Source organism: Eubalaena glacialis, chromosome 4, assembly GCF_028564815.1.
Source record: "Eubalaena glacialis isolate mEubGla1 chromosome 4, mEubGla1.1.hap2.+ XY, whole genome shotgun sequence".
NCBI lineage: Eukaryota > Metazoa > Chordata > Mammalia > Artiodactyla > Balaenidae > Eubalaena > Eubalaena glacialis.
Genome location: NC_083719.1, coordinates 184,943,265 through 184,959,283, shown reverse-complemented (window position 1 = coordinate 184,959,283; position 16,019 = coordinate 184,943,265). Strand labels below are relative to the sequence as shown.

At 60.0% G+C, this 16,019-nt stretch overlaps 2 protein-coding genes and 1 pseudogene across 5 annotated transcripts; all 3 read right to left on the bottom strand.

The window, feature by feature from the left end:
* Positions 1 to 301: 301 nt before the first annotated feature.
* GIPC3 (GIPC PDZ domain containing family member 3) lies at positions 302 to 6,347 on the bottom strand. Of its 4 annotated transcripts, none has more exons than XM_061190731.1 (6): positions 6,059 to 6,347; positions 5,116 to 5,301; positions 4,821 to 5,001; positions 3,522 to 3,634; positions 3,147 to 3,241; positions 302 to 3,028 (listed from the first exon to the last, which is right to left on the bottom strand). In XM_061190731.1, the coding sequence occupies exons 1-6, from the start codon at positions 6,299 to 6,301 to the stop codon at positions 439 to 441; spliced, it is 3,408 nt and encodes a 1,135-aa protein (XP_061046714.1). In that variant the 5' UTR covers positions 6,302 to 6,347; the 3' UTR covers positions 302 to 438. The 4 variants fall into 4 exon arrangements, with proteins under 4 accessions (XP_061046714.1, XP_061046715.1, XP_061046716.1 ...); XM_061190734.1 differs by having other exon boundaries at positions 2,796 to 3,028; positions 3,160 to 3,241; XM_061190732.1 differs by lacking the exon at positions 5,116 to 5,301.
* Positions 6,348 to 9,065: 2,718 nt separating this feature from the next.
* On the bottom strand, positions 9,066 to 9,679 carry LOC133091461 (uncharacterized; annotated as a pseudogene).
* Positions 9,675 to 14,684, bottom strand: HMG20B (high mobility group 20B). The gene is made up of 10 exons (XM_061190802.1): positions 14,623 to 14,684; positions 14,287 to 14,342; positions 13,690 to 13,798; positions 12,999 to 13,202; positions 12,240 to 12,360; positions 11,848 to 11,894; positions 11,495 to 11,567; positions 11,055 to 11,270; positions 10,282 to 10,414; positions 9,675 to 9,761 (listed from the first exon to the last, which is right to left on the bottom strand). The coding sequence occupies exons 2-10, from the start codon at positions 14,322 to 14,324 to the stop codon at positions 9,749 to 9,751; spliced, it is 954 nt and encodes a 317-aa protein (XP_061046785.1). The 5' UTR covers positions 14,325 to 14,342; positions 14,623 to 14,684; the 3' UTR covers positions 9,675 to 9,748.
* Positions 14,685 to 16,019: the final 1,335 nt, after the last annotated feature.

The following is a 16,019-nucleotide window of genomic DNA, read 5'->3' as shown; positions in this document are numbered from 1 at the left end:
ATGAGCACCTGCACACTTAGCACTTAACAACGTGCCTGGCACATCGTAGCCGCGTAAGAAGCATCCAGTGTTGTCATGTCAGCCCCCCAGACCCTCACGCCTGCCCCTTCCTCTGCTCTCCCCCAAACACCCCCCAAAAACGACACACCAGGCTGCAGGGGTGGGAGGTGCCTTTATTCCCCATGAGCCCTCGAGGTACATGAGGAGGAAACCGCCTCCTGCCCCCACTTTCCCCCCCACCCCTCCTCCCCTCCACAGACCTGGGATCTGCTTACAGCTCCCAGAGCCAGGCCCAGGTGAAACCAAAGCCCCTGTGTCCACCCTCCCTCACCCCCCCCACCCCGCCTGTGGGGGAATGAGGTCACCTGCTGCTTCTGGGGGACCCAGGCTGGGAGGGGCAGGAGAGGGCATGGGGGCCACAAGTATGTCACCCCCAAGCTATAGCCCCCCATGGTAGGGGAGGGGCTCTGACGCCTGCGGAGCCGGCCCTGGCTCCCTGAGCACGGGGAAGGGGGCAGGCCCCCGAGCTGAGGGTTCAGGGGGCTGGGAATGCAGGAGGGCCGCCCTGGTGGCAGAACTAGGGATGACAGATTTGGTGGGCAGGGTGGACTTCTGGGGTCCCAGCTGGGGCTTGGGGGGAAGGGCTGGTTTCTGCAGGGCAGAGGGGGACCACGGCTGTGGCACCAGGGCAGAAGTGGATGGGCTTCGGCCTGGGCCAGTATCGGCCTGGGCTCCTTGAACCAGATCATGGGGCTGAGGGTGAGAGACCCTCCTAGGACCTGGAGGTGGGGCTCTGGGTGGTGGGCCTGGGTGTTGAGGTCGGGCTGGGGGAGTGGGATCAGGCTGGGTTCTGGGGTCAAGGCCAGGGGTCTGTAGGTGGAGCCCATTTCTAGAGCTGAGCTGGATTCTTGAGCTGGTCTGGCTTCTGGAGCTGGATTGGATTTCAGAAACAGATTCGGTTCTGGAACTAAGGTGGATTCCAGAGCTGGGCTGGGTTCTTGAACTGGTCTGGGTTTCAGAGCTGTGGTGAGTCTCAGATCTGAACTGAGTTCTAGAGCTGAACTGGGTTCTGGAGCAGAGCTGGGCTCCAGAGCTGGGCTGAATTCTTGCACTGGTCTGGGTCTCAGAGTTGAGCTGGGTTCCAGAACTGGTCTGGGTTCTGGAGCTGGTTTGGGTTCCAGAAATGAGGTGGACTCCAGCGAGGGGCTGCATTATCACACTGGGCTGGGTCTCAGAGATGAGCTGGGTTCCAGAACTGGTCTGCGTTCTGGAGCTGGGTTGGGTTCCAGAGCTGGGCTGAATTATTGAACTTGTCTGGGTCCCAGAGCTGGGCTGGGCTCTAGAGATGAGCTGAGTTCCAGAGCTGGTCTGTCTCCCAAAGTCCGGCTCAATACCAGAGCTGCCTGGGGGTGTGTTCTGGAGTTGGTTTCGAGAGCTTGGCAGGGTTTCTGAGATGAGCTGGGTCCCAGAGGGTTTTTGAGCTCCCAGGCAGGGCTGGGTCCTGGGGCTGGGCCTGCTCTCAGAGCTCGACAGAGCTGTGGAGCTTAAGTCTGTTGCTGCGTTGGCCTGGGTCCCAGGACCAGACTTTAGCTGGATTCTGGAACTCAAGTGGGTCTCAGCGGTTGACTGTGTTTTAGAGCTGGATGGGATTTCAGAGCCAGCCTGTTCTCTAGAACTGAGCTGAGTTCTGGAGCTGGGTGGGGTGCCTGAGCTGGACTGAACTCTGGAAATCGGCCAAGCCTTGAAGTCTGTCTGGGTCCCAGAGCTGGATGACGTTCTAGAGCTGTTCTGTGTTCTGCCGTGAGGGCGGGGCTTGGCATCAAGTGGAGCTCTGGAGGCGGGCCTTGCCCCAGAGATGGATGGGGGTCCAGAGCTTGTCTGAATTCTGGAGACAGGCCTGCTTGTTGCACTAGTCTGGGGTCTAGAGCTGGGCTCAGTCTCTGAGCTGGACTCATCACTGGAGCTGGACTGGGCCCTAGTATGGGGGTGGGGTCTGGACCTGGGCTGCTCTGTGGCATGCATCTGGGTTCCTGAGCTGGTCTGGGCATGAGAATAGGGTTGGGCTTGGGAACTGTCTTTGAATCCTGAGCTGACGTGGCTTCTGGAACTGGGCTGCTTCTTGAGTCTCACCTGGGTTCCAGAACTAACTGGCATTTCTGAGCTAGACCAGGTGTCCAGGAACAGCTGGGTCATGGAGCTGTCTTGCGTTCCAGAGTTGGGTCGAGTTGTAAGGCAGGGCTGGGTCATAAAGCTGGCCTGGCTTTCAGAACTAGGATTGATTTCAGAGCCGGGGTGGCTCTTAAAACTTGTCTGGGTTCCCAAACTTGACTTTACATCAGAGCTCAGCTTAGCCTCAGAGCTGTCCTGGGTTCTAGAGGAGAGCTGGGTTCTGGAGCTGGGTTGCATCTCAGAACTGGATTGGGTTCTAGTGATGAACTGGACCTCAGAGCTGGCCTGGGTTCCAGAGGAGGGCTTGGTCTCAGAGCTGGGCTTGGTCTCAAAACTGGTATGGGTTCTAGAGGTGAACTTGGTCTCAGAGCTGGCCTTGGCTCTAGAAGGGAGCTTGGTCTCCGAGCTGAGCTGGGTTCTAGAGCAGGGCTGGGTCTCAGATCTGGGCTTGGTCTCTGAGCTGGGGGTTCTAGAGCATGGCCGAGTCTCAGGGCTGGGCTCGGTCTCAAAACTGGCGTGGGTTCTAGAGGTGATACCAGTCTCAGATCTGGGCTTGGTCTCCGAGCTGAGCTGGGTTCTAGAGCAGAGCTGGGTCTCAGATCTGGGCTTCTGGACTCCAGAGCAGGGCTGGGCTTGGGGAACTGGCCGGGAGGGCTGGGGCAGGGGGCTGGGCTCCGGGCTGGGGCTGCGCTCAGCCCCGGGGCAGACTAGCCACAGGCCTCCCTGGCCTCGCCGATGGCGGCCCACACCTCCACCACAAACTCGTCCGGGAAGGCGAACTCGCCCAAGACAGAGTCTAAATGGCGTGCAAACTCCTGGACACTCACTGTCTTCTTGGATGTCTCCACCATGGTGGACGCTGCAGGCCGAGCCGAGGGGAAGTGGGTGAGGGCGCTCCCTGGGGGGACGCCAGCTTCCCCTGGGACCCTTGCCTCCTCCCCGTGGGCTGTCCTCCCCCCAGGGTCCACCCGGCTTACCCTGGCCCCTTACCCAGCTCTGGGTCCCGAATGCCCATGTAGCTCTCCAGCAGGTCATCCACCCTCCGAGATGCCTCTTCCTCAAATTCACTGGGCTGGGGGCGTAGGGAGCAAAGCAGAGGGTCAGAAGCCTGGGATCCCTCCGGCCCAGCCCCCTCCCCAGTCCCCCACCCCTTAGGTGACAGCAGACTGGGACCACCCATTAGTCAATGCTTCTGGTCCCACCATTACTGCCCTGACTGACAAGGGCCCACTTCGCACGTAGGGAAACGGAGGCTGGGCAAAGGAGAGGGTCTTACCCAAGGTCATGCTGAGTCAGCGATAGAACTCTAGGTGCAAGAGACCCTGAAGTCCACCCTTCTCCCCTCCACTCACCACTTCCTCCACGGTGGCGGCCCCCCCAGACCGAAGCCGCAGGGTCTCCCTCCCGCTGCTGACTTTTGCCTCCATGGGGCATTTGCTGCTCCGGCTCCTCTGGCCGATCATATCTGGAGGGGACAGAGTGGGGGAGGTGCATGTGTTCTGGGCAGATCCATATCTTCCTAAACACTCAGAAGCCACCAGCTGAGCCTTTCTAGAACCTTCCTACCCTTCAAAGTCCTCCTTATGTCCATGGGTGAATCCTCAGGAACCATGCTTGAGAATCCTTTCTTCCCTCAAATTTCCCTCCTCCTCTCAAAATGACTTTCTCTAGAAGAGACTGGTTAAGATTCTCCTTGTGCCCAGAGGGTCAATCTAGAAAGCTCCTTGCTCTAGAATTGGCTCTTTCTAACCTGCTCATGGCTCTCAGAGTTCACTGTCTTGCTCCAGGGCAGATCTAGGACCCCATCCTGCCACACTCTCCTGGGACCTCCCTCCAGATGGGCCAGGGCAACTTTAGAGCCTCTTGTTCTGGGACAGGGCGACTCAAAGGGCCAGTCCATGATGAGATAAGAAGGCTATGCCAGAATGGAAATTAGCATCCTGCTTCCTTCCTTGAGAAAGTCTACCTATGGAAAAAAATTGTCTGCTGAACTAAACAAGGTGATCTACATTCTAGATCAAGGTTCTCATCCCAGTTGGCACGGGGTGGGGAGTGTGATTTTGCCCCCCACCCCCGGTGACATTGACAATACCTAGAGACACTTTTGATTGTTACAACTCGGGGGAGACACTGGCACTTGTTAGGTCGAACCTGACAGTGCCCAGGACCACCCCACAACAATCATCCAGCCCCAAATGTCAATAGTGCTGAGGTTAAGAATCCTTCTTCGACGGGGACCTCCTTATCTCATCCATGGACCAGTCACAGACTTCTCTTTGAAAACCTCCATTCTAGAGCTCCCTTTGAGAGCCATTCTCAAGAACTCACCAGAGCCTCATAGCAGTACTTTAAAAGCTCCCAGACCAGCTACAAAATAGATCCAGATACCTCCTCATCCTTTCCCAATCTTCCCAAGCCTCCCCCGACCCCCATGCCCAGACCAACTCTATAACAATCTAGAAATGACCCTCCTGTTCCTCATACAGTGCCAGAAGCTCCCTGTCCTGTCACCAGAGTCATCTAGAACCTTCCATCCTGTCCCATCCCCCCCACCCTTTGCCACCCCGTGCATCCAGAGGACCAATTTCTGGAAGAGCTTCCCCGCCCCCCCCCCCCACCAGCCTGCCCCCTGGGCCCCAGGTGGCCCTCACCGAAGGCTCTCTTGGGCTGAACCAGGCGCAGGGTGAAAGGCTGCAACTTGGGCAGCTCCCGGAGCATCTTGGCCACCTCGTAGTGGCGGCAGCCAACGATTGAGTGGTCGTTGATGGCCTCAATGCTGTCGCCCACGCATACTGCCTCGATACGGTTGATGATGCTGCCTTCCTTGATCCTCTGCAGGGACCCAGAGTCACTCACAGGGCCACCCCAGCGACCCCTCTCAGGTCCTGCTCACACCAGAGAGGGGCAGAGAGGGGCACCCGGGAAGCCACCCGCCCCCACGGGCACCTTGATGAAGGCATAGCCAGCCCCGTTGTCAGTGATGGTCAGTCCCAGGGCGTCCTCGGTCTTAGTGACCTCCACCTCTTTGGTCTCGCCGCGCACGTGGGCAAAGATAAAGTCCTCCAACCCTATCTGGCCGCCCAGGAGTTTCTGCATGTCCACTTTGTGGCTGTTTAGGGTGCAGAATAAGATCTGTCCCGAGGGGAGGGGGAGCCCAAAATTAACGACAGACCTCATCCCCCACCGTCTGCGCAGAACAACCGGGGGTTGGGCTCAGGGGCCTGATAGGGAAACCGAGGCGCAAAGAGGCACGAAACTGACCCCAGTCATCCCCTACCAGGATCGCAGTCACGTGTAATGGCAGAGTATGGGATCCTCTCAGAATGGGGTGGGAGGCGAGGAGATTGGGACCCCCAGAATGGGGAGCAGGGTGAGAAGGAGACTTCGGGCAGGAGGTCGCCCCCTCTCCCACCCCCCAGACTTCCCCTTTTAACCCTTCGGTGCCCTGTCACCCCCAATCTTTTAAGGCTGTTCTAAATCTGCTGGCGCCCCCTCGGGGCTGCGAGGCGCACCTACAACCCAGCCCCTGACCCCCCGCAGTCTCTGACTTCTCACCTGAAAGGGGGCTGCCTGGAAACACAGCCCCGCAGCCGCGCCCAGGAAACATAGGCGCTTCCCTGAGAGCTGGGGTCCACTCCTAGCTGGGTCAGCCCAGTGTTTTCCTGGACGAACTAGGCGTCCATTAACCCTAAGACGTGCTCATGTTTTGTGCAGGGGGTCCACCGGGTATGGGCACCCCAGGATCTGAGAGGTGCGTCTCTGAGATCCGGAGATGGGATCCCCTCCATCCGAAGATGGGCGTTCTGGGGCCCCAGTCCCGGCGTCCAGGGTCCACCCATACCCCCGGTCAGCCGGTGGGCCTCGGGTGCTGGGGGTCCGGGGGCCTCACCTCGGTGGGCGCGATCCCGAAGGCCTCGGCGATCTTGGCGTAAAGCTCGCGGACGTTGGTGAAGCCCTCGATCTTGCCCGTGGGGCTGCCGTGAGCCAGCTGCGTGCGGAAGACGAGGCGCGGGCGGGCTCGGGGCGCGGCCGGGGTGGGGGACGCAGCTGGGGGCTCGGCGGGCGAGGGCGGGGGCGCGGGCAGGCGTGGGGCCTCGGCCCCCCGGGCCTCGCGGGCCGCTGTGGTCTCCATGGCAGGAGGAGCTCGGCCACCGGGGCCACGGCCACAGCCGCCGGATCCGCCGCTTCCTGCAGCCTCCCCTCCCCCGGCCCAAGGAGCGACAGCCGAGCCGCCCGGGTAAGGGGATCCGGGAACCCGAGCCTCCCGGGAAGGCGACACCGCGGAGTGCGGGGCCGGGGGTGGGGTGGGGGGGGGAAGGGGGGCGGGGGGGTGGGCCCCAGGTGTGCCGGCCTTGCCAGGGCCAGCTGTGAGCTCTCCGGGGAGCGGGAAAAATAAGGATCACAAATAAATAAGGATGGGGCAGCCGCGGGTGCCCGGGCGCTTGCTCTCTGCTGGGCGCACTCATTTAATCCTTGCGACAACCATAGGAGGTGGGGAGGACGCTTACCCTGGTATAAACTGAGCCACATCGTGTCCATCCTCTGCCCACAGCCCTCCAGGGCTCCCACCTCCCTTGGGGTAAAAACTCAAGTCCTCCCCTCCGCGCACAAGGTCCTGCACGACCTGCCCCGTCCCCTCCCTGCCCTCCCCGCCTCCCTCTCTCCCCCTCGCTCACTCTGCTCCAGACACACAGGCCTCCTCACTGTTCCTCCAACACACCAGGCACAATCCTGCCCCAGGGCCTTTGCACAGGCTGTGCCCCTACACTTGGAACATCTTCTCCCAGATCTCCAAGGTTCACTCCCTCACCTCCTTCGGCTCTTGGCTCAGCTGTCACCTCCTATCACCACCTCCCAATCTCTCTTTCTGGCTTTTTTCCTCCCTAGCACTGAGCATGACCTGACATAGCAGATAGTTTATTTATTCATCTTGTGTTTCCTCTGTCTCTCCAACTGGAATGTCAGCTTCAGGAGGGCAGGAGTTCTGGTCTCTTTTATCCCCTGCTGTATCCTGGCACACAGTGGGCACACTGGGTTACAGATAAAGAAGGAGGTTCTCGGCACCAGGAGGCGTCTCTCAGAATCCCCTGGGAACACAGCATCTAGGCATCACCAACAGGAACGTTGGTTGGCTCAATAAACAGCAGTGGAATGCCATATAGCAGCTCCAAAGAGAGGTCTTTCGCCTTGGATGAATCTCAGAAACCAAGCATTGATGAAAACAGGCAAGTTGCAGAAGGCTTTGGACGATGTAAGAAAATTTATGTAAAGTTTAAAAACGTGCAAAATGGGATACACACTATAGCACAGATGAACCTTGGAAACATGATGCTCATTGAAAGAAGCCAGATTACAAAGGCCACATAGCGTGTGATGCCGTTTAGATGAAGTGTCCAGAACAGGCAAATCCATGGAGACAGAAAGTAGATTCGTGGTTGCCTGGGGCTGGGGGAGGTGAGGATGGGGAGTGATGGCTAACGGGAGGGGGGTTTGTTTTGGGGGTGATGAAAATGTTCTGGAATTAAGTTGTGCTGGTGGTTGCACAACTTTGTGATTAAACTAGAAACCACAGAGTCGTCTACTTTCGAACCTTTAGAAAACGAACCAAAAAAAATCCATCAAAATGGTACTCTTGTGGGAAGACATCCTTTTGTGCTAAAAGTAGGTAAAGACCTGCCCAGGAATGGTAAACTCCAAATTTGGGATGAGGGTATGGAGCCAGGGAGGGGGTGAGACGAGGGAGCACACACTTGGAGGTGGGTGTGTGACAGTATTGTTTTTCGAGTCTCCTGGGACAACCGTAACAAAGTATCACCAACTGGCTGGCTTATAAAGAACAGAAATTTACTCTCTCACAGTTCTGGAGGCTAGAAATCAGCAAGACCAAGCTCCTCTGACACCCTGGGTGGCACCCTTCCTGCCCATCCTGGCTTCTGTTGGTGGCTGGTCATCCTTGGCATTCCTTGGAGGCGTGCTTTGCTTGTGTCTGCCTCTGTTGTCACATGGCTGTCTCCTCTCTGCGTCTGTGTCCAAATCTTTATCTTCTTATAAGGACATCAGTCATATTGGATTAGAGGCTGCCCCACTTCAAGATGACCTCATCTTAACTAATCATATCTGCAGTGACCCTATTGCCAAATACGGTCACATTTTGAGGTTCTGGGGGTTAGGGCTTCAAGATTTTCTTTGGAGGGGACAAAATTCAACGAGTAACATCAGTGCTTGTCAAATGACTCCCCAGAATTTTTAAGCTGCCCCAAACATTCCATTAAAGGCTGAAGTCTCTGAGAGGGTTCCCCAATAAGTTAAGCATAGAATTGCCATCTGACCCAGCAAGTCTGCTTCTCAGGATCTACCCAGAAGTGAGGGCAGGTGTTCAAACAAAAACCTGTACGTGCATGTTCTCAGCAGCACGATTCACAACAACCAAAAGGTGGGGACAACCCAAATGGCCATCAACAGATGCTGGATAAACAAAACGTGGTCCATCCACACAATGGAATATTATTCAGCCAGAAAAAGGAATGAAGCACTGACATACACTACAATGTGGATGAACTTTGAGAACACGATGCTCAGTGAGAGAATCCAGACACAAAAGGACACGCAGCATGTGATTCCATTTACATGAAATGTCCAGAACAGGTAGATCCAGAGACAGAAAGTGGATTCGTGGGACTTCCCTAGTGGTCTAGTGGTTAAGGCTCTGGGCTTCCAATGCAGGGGGCATGGCTTCCACCCCTAGTCGGGGAACTAAGATCCCACATGCCACGTGATGTGGCCAAAAAAAAAAAAAAAAAGTGGATTCCTGGTTGCCAGGGGCTGGGGAGAGTAGGCTTAGGACCCCAACAGAGGGTCCTGGCCTGTTTCCCTCCAAAAGACACACACTCACAAACTTGAAATTCAAATTCCATTTTTATTTAAAAAGTCCAATTGAGCAGTGGCAAAGGGGCCCCCTCCACGGGGGTCCCTCAGCTGGATGAGGGTGGGGTGGTCAGTACCAGCCCCCCCATTCTGGGGTGCAGGAATGTGAGGGCGACGGTAGAGGGCCCCGCCCAGAGTGTGAGAGTGTGTCCCTGCGGCGTGCCCGGCCATGTGGGCACTTAGGATGACACCTGCCAGGCAGGAGTCCCAGTGTGTCAGGTGTGGGTTTTCTCTGCCCTGTGTCCAGGGACTGGTCCTGGAGAGCCGGTGTAGGGTGTGTAACTCTCCCCACACCGGGCGTATGAGCGGCTGTGGGTCTCCTCCTGTCCCGGGTCACGCTGTCCACGCGTGGTGTTCCCACGTCCGCGTAGTGTGATGTGCCCTGTCGGTCGAGCAGGCCTCGCTGGGCCCTGGGGCCATGGGGTTCTATGTGTGCTGTGCGTGGTGGGCGATTTTTCTGGGTTGGGACGCTGGGGAGACTGAAAGCTAGAGGGATGCTGTAGAAATTTAATTTTAGGGGGGCTGGAGCCCCCAAGGTGCAGGATTGGGCCTGGCCCCAAACGATGGACCCGCACCCCTCCTCCATGGGGTGGGGGCGGGGGAGGGGCCGTGACCAGGACTTGGTCTTCTCTGGATCATGGGGCGGCAGACACCCTCATAGATGCTCACTGTGACAGAAGGGAGGAGATCTGTGAGGGGGGACCCCCATCATCTCTCAGCCCCACCCCCTTCCTGGGTACCCTAGAGGCCATGCCCCTCTGCTCCTTCAGATGCCAGGGTGGGGAGCCTGGAGTTGATCCCACCTATCCTGGGCAGCTGGGAGCCACCCAGAAAAACCCACCCTGAAGCTTTGGGGAAGCTCGGGTCCCCTGGGCCAAGGGGGTGCTGGACGATTCCCCATAATAGAGTACCAGGCCGAATCAGCGCCCCCAGGGGCTAGGCCATTAGCCACCTGCATCAAACCAGCCCCACCTAGTAGATCCCGCATGGGCTGTGGCCTCCGTAAAAGAGCCGGCAGCCAGATCCCACTGGGCAGCGCCCACAGACCCCAGAAACCCCGCTGGAGGCCTAAAGCTAGTCTATTTCGCCGGGCCCCGCCAGCGAAGGTCTAGCCTGAGGCAGCCCCTACGCAAGGCAGCCCCAGCTGGGCTGAACGGGCCTGGGGGGCAGACCTGCCCGGGCACATACCTGGCTACCTGAGCCAGGATCTCCTTGATGCGGACGATGAGCTTCTCGTGCTGCGCGGGGTCGCGCTCGATGGCGCCGTGCAGCCGCGCCATGTAGAAGTCCAGGGTGCTGAGCGTGGGCGTCTCGCCTGTGCCTGGGGGGGGAGGACCCGTCAGCCGAGCCCAGCGGAGGAGTCACCGCGGTGGGGTCTCCACCGAAGCAGAGGTCAGAGGGTGGGGGTCTGTAAGCGCGGGGTCCTGGGGGGGGGGTCAGGGGCGCACTTCAGTGGGGCCGGGAGGGCGCGGTCAGGGCGTCTGTACCCGGGGAAATCAAGGTCAGCTGTGGCAGGGGTCAGACGATGGAAGTTGGAGAGGGCGGGGTCGTGATGGGGGGGGATGCGGGGGCTAGTGGGGGAGGGGAAGTTGGCCCAGGTCAGCTGAGGAAAGAACCATGAATGAGGGGAGGGGTCAGAGGCGAGGGGAGGGGTCAGAGGCGAGGCGGGGCGCGAGGGCCAGCGTGGGCGGGGCTGGCGCAGCAGGGTGGGGCAGCGGGGCGGGAGGGGCTCGGGTAGCCGGGAGCGGGGTCCGCAGGGGCGCGGCGGAGGGGAGGGAGGTGAGGGTTTGTGAAGAGACTGGTGAGGGGGTAGGGGTAGGGCTCGCGGAGCCGGGCCAGAGGAGGCGGGACTCGAGGTAGCCTGGGCGGAGCCCGAGGTAGTCGAGGGCGGAGTTAGCGGGGCGGGACTCGCGGGGGTGGGAGGGGCGGGGCTAGGGTGGTTGGGGGCGGGGCCTCCGCACCCGGCACCGGCAGCGAGGCGAAGCTGGCGGTGAGCGCCTGGCGCACCGCGTGGAGTTGCTGCTGCAGCGCCAGTGTCCGCCGCTCCTCCAGCGCCAGCTCCTGCTCCAGGCGCTCGCGCGCGCTGCTCATGCTCTGCGTGTGCCTCTGCAGCACCGCGTTCTGCTCCTCGAAGGCCACGTTCATCTTCCGCAGGCGCCGCAGCTCCGCCTCCCGCGCTGTAGGCGGGGAGCTGGGTCAGATCCTGGCGCTTTCCTGCCTCCCCTCAGCCGCGCTTTGCCCCTAGCTGTGCCCCACGCAGGCCTTCCGTCACTGCTCTGCCTCCAGCCCCACACCTCAGCTCTCTGGTCTACGGGGGCAGGAGAGGAAGGCACCCACTGCCTACCCCCTTGGCGCCCTCTGGGCCCAACACTTGCTCCAAGAACCTGTGGTCAGCGCTCACCTTTGTTTTGGTCCAAGAACTCTTCCGTGAAGATGGGGACGTCGAAAGTGGAGAAGCCGTCACAGTCTCCACCCTGGGACGACAGGACAAGGTAGCAATATTTTTGGGAGGGGGTGGGAGGGCAGCCACACCCCCTCTGGGACATCCCCTAAGCTTGGGAGGGTCTCCTCAGGCCACCTGGGTCAGAGTCCATTTTACAGCCTTCCCATTGTGTGGCTGTCCAGCCTCTGCTTGCACACATCTGGACCGGGAGCTCACTTCATCCGAGGAGCGATGGTCCTCACTCACCCAGAGGTCTAAATACCTCCAGACCTTTCTTGCCCAGGTGTCCTCCTTGGAGGAGGGAAGCTTACCTTATGTCCATTCAAAAGGGTATTCATGAGCCCGGAGCTGGAGTCCTCTGGTGGGGGAGGGAGGAGGGCAGGGTGAGCCTCCCAGGTCTCCTCGGACCCCACGCTTTGCTCTGCACGTGCTGTTCCCCCTGCCTGGAACACCATCATTCCCCTCCCCTAGTCAGCCCTACTCATCCTGGGTCAAGATCCCCACCTGGTCCCCTCCCCCCGCCCCCGCATCTGTGTGTGCCCAATCTCAGCGCTGACCAGCCCTATTCACTCACAACTGTCTGGTTATGTGTGTCTCATTCCCACGGGACCGTGGGAGCCCTCTGGAGGGGGTAGGTTGGTCTGCCTGTGTCACCTATCTCAGAGCAGGCACTCAGCTGCCTGGGGGCTGGGGCCCTTCGCACCTTTCTTGATCTTCTTTTCCTGGATCTTCTCTGTGCACATCTTGTAGGCTTCTGACTGCTGGTATGCCCTCAGCTCCTTCATGTACTGCTGCTTCTCCCGCTCTGCCTCGTCCAGGTACCGCTGGCGGGGGCAGCATGAGAAGGCTTGGCCCAGCCCGGGGGCAGGGTAGCCCTCGCAGGCCAAGACCCCATCGCCATCCCTCAGCTCACTGTGCTGCACCTTCCCACAGCGCCCTACTGCCCTCCAGACAAAACCCCACCCTTCAGGCTGCTGCTCAGGCCACCTCCCAACTCCCTGACCTCACCGACCTCACCCCAATTCCAGCCTTTATAAACCACTCCCTGGTGTCTGAATGTCTGCAGGCTCCCACCTCCAGGCTGGACTGCCCTCCCAAACGCATTTTGCTTGTTGAAATCCCAGGGTAGAGGGTGCAAGCTGGTGCTAACGTTTCCTTGATGTTTTTGCAATTTTAAAATTAATTACCAGAACTTAAAAACCATAAGGTTTCTAACAGAAATCCAGCCCCCACCCCTACTTCTTTAGTCTAACGTTGTTTATTAAGTTTTATGTCTATTCCAGCCTACTGCTACTCTCTCCTCCCTTCAACAAGCTGGAGAGAGCTAATGGGTGGTCAATTCTCCAGGTCCTGGAGTCCAGGAGGAACGAAGGACCCTCCACACCTGTTCCTTTGGGGTAAGTGGCTGCAGGTGGGTATCTGAGTGGGTGAGGGAAGGTCAGTGGTCCCCAGCCGTCCCCACCTGCTTCTCCGCCGGCTGCAGCTTGCTCCACTCGGCGCCCAGCATCTTGGTGATCTCAGGAAAGGGCAGGTCCGGGTGGCGCGTCCGGATCTGCTCACGCCGCTCGTTCAGGAAGCGCACGTAGCCGGTGACAGGTGCCTTGGGCCCATTCGGCAGGATTTTCTTCCGCTTCTTGCCTTTGGGCCAGCCGCGCTTCTTCACCGGCTGCAGAACCCAGCCGCGCCGTTGGGAGGGGCCTGGAGGGCTGGGGCCGGGCCCAGAGGGGAAGGGGCGGGGCCCTGAAAGACTTGGGCGGGGCCTAACCACGAGGTAGGACCCAGAAGGCCTGGAAGAATGGCCTGATCAGGGTTCAGGGTTGGGAGACTGGGGTTAAGGGACCCCTGGCCAGGGGTGAAGGGATCAGAGAAGTACTGGGGACAGAGGATCAGCCCAGGGATGGGGCTGCCTTGTGTTGTGGGCGTGGCCTCGTTGTGGCCGTGGCTTCCGTACTGGCTTCGATCCCTGGGAAGTGGGCGGGGCCTGGACTTAGAGTGGCAGTGGAGCTCTTGGGGCGTGATATCTGGCACGGGGCGGGGCCTCAGCATCTGGAGGGAAATCTGGACTGTGGGCGGAGCCACAGCGAATTCAAATTGAGTTCGGGGCGGAGCTTCAAGACTAAGGGCCGCCGCCACCACAGTGCAGGGACTCTCACCTCCTCCTCGTGTGACCCCTTCTCTCCGGCCCTCGGGCCCTCGCCGCGCTCTTGCTTGACAGCCACCACGAAGCCCCCATGCTGTCCTGGAGCCTTGCCGCTCGCCGGCCTGGAGCCATGGGAAGCCAGGGTCACCCCCCACTCCCCAACACCGACGGCGGAGTTGGCAGCGAGGGGCCTGAGTCCTCCCTCAGAGGAGGGCTCTGAGAGGGTCAGGATCCGCGGGTTGAGGCAGAAGCACTAGGGGGGGGCCACAGGGGGCGTGGGAGAGACTAGAGCCACAGGACGCCAGGGTCATCCACGCCCCCACGACGCTAGCGCTGGCAGCTAGGGGCCTGAGTTCTGGAAGCAGGGGTCAGAGGAGGTCAGGATCCGGGGTTCGGGCAAGAGCACTAGGGGAGGCTAGTAGGGGACCCCTGAAAGGGAGTGGAGCCCGGAGGTTTGAGGGAGAAGCCCGTGGGGGCCCGAGGGGGAGGGCCTGCCCCAAGTCGGGGAAGTCAAGACCCTGGGGGGCGGGGGTCGAGGAGCTCCAACGGGACGAGGTGGGGGCTAGGCTGCAGCTCCGAGTGGGCTGGGGGGAGGGGATGTCGCACTCACGCGGCGGCCGCGCCGGGCTGCTTGGGACCGTGGGACATGGCCACTCCCGGCCGCACCTGGAACGTAGACGCGTGGCCGAGTGAGGGACGCCCAAGCCGGTGACGGCGGGGCCGGGCTGGGGAGCCCCGGAAAGCCGGGTCCGGGGCGCCTGGGGGGGCCGGAACCGCGGGCGGGGAGGCCCTCGAGGGCGGGCGCCCCAAGGATCCTTTGTTGGGCAATCGCCCCCCAGGAGGCTCGGGTCCGCACCCCCCCGGCCCGGGAGGGGCCCCGCTCCGGCCCCTGGACCCCCGCGCCCGCGCCCCCTCGCAGGGCCCCGAGTTCCGCGGCTGTTTTCACCTCCAAAGAAACTTTCCCGGACCTCTCCGCTGCTACGACGCTCCAACCAACCGCCCCGAGCCCGCCCCTGCTGCCCACCCCTGCCGTCCGCCCCGCCCTGGCCCGCCCCCGGCATGCTAATGACGGTTCGGCGAGCGGTCGGATTGGGTATGCACTTCCCCTGGGGCGTGACCATGCAGATGAGGGTCGGCGCGCCCGTTGGTGATTGGCGGGGACGGCCGCTGAGCTGCGTGGGAGGTAAGTAGGGAACGCTGCGGGCGGGTGCGTCAAGTTCGGCTGCGCTCGGCGGCTCTCGGGACCAATCAGGATGCTTTGAAGCATCGCAAGGAGGAGCCTCTTAAAGGGCCAGTAGGCGCGGCGCGGACTCCTCCTCCCCCTCTGAAGGCGAGACTCCCCGCCCCTGCAGGATCCGGGGACCTGTGACTCCGAGTTGAGCCCCGCCCTAGTTGCCCTGGGACGGCGGCAGGTTGCTAGGGGAGGGATTAAGGTCTTTCGGAGCAGCCCCTTACCCCACGGCAAGGTGGGGACCTGTTCTTAGCAAACCTGGCGGGGAAATTTCCCGTTTATTGACAGGACTTGTAGCCCCCGACGCCCCCGCCGTGCCCCGCCCTGCTCTGAGCCGGGGGCCTTTGGATGCAGGGGCTACTCTCCTTCCTGTGAAGGGGCCTCTACTTTCTCTCCTGTGCAATGGGGATTTTGCACGGTGTTCAGGACCAGGAGGCTGGGATGCTGCGAGGATGAGACCGGGAGCTGGGCTGGAAGCATTTAGGAAAAGGTGGTGTGGACAGGAAAATTGCAAGGACCTCGTGAAGATGGAGGGCCAGGAGACTCTGCCCTGGGATCTTGGGGACCCCCAGGCAGCAGCCTGGTCTTCTTACAGCCTGGACTGGGGTTACCTCTGACCCCAGGATGCTAGTTGTGGTTACTGGGTGCTCATGATGGCCCATTAGAACCTAAACAATCTGCCGACATCACCTTCCGGCTCTCACCTCCCTGCACTTTCCTCCTCACTCCGCACCGGCTACCTCGATGTTCCTCAGATACCTATATTTCATTCATTCCCACCTCTGGGCCTTTGCACTCGCTCTTTCTTCCATCTGGAGTGCCCTTCCCCCAGATTAAATGGCCCCCTTTTCAGTGAGACTTTCCCAGGCTTGTACCCCACCTCGTCTAATCTTTTCTCCATATGTTCGTTTGCTCCCTGTGAGCTGCCTGTTTGCTCATTGCTATATTCCCAGCACCCAGAACAGTGCCCACAGGCGCTCTCCATACATATATGTTGAATAAACAAATAAATGAATCATGTAAATTTCTAACAGGCAGGTGCAGCAGCTTTGGCAAACAGTCTGGCAGTTCCTCAAAAGGTTAAAAAAACAAACCATGGAGTTACCATGAGA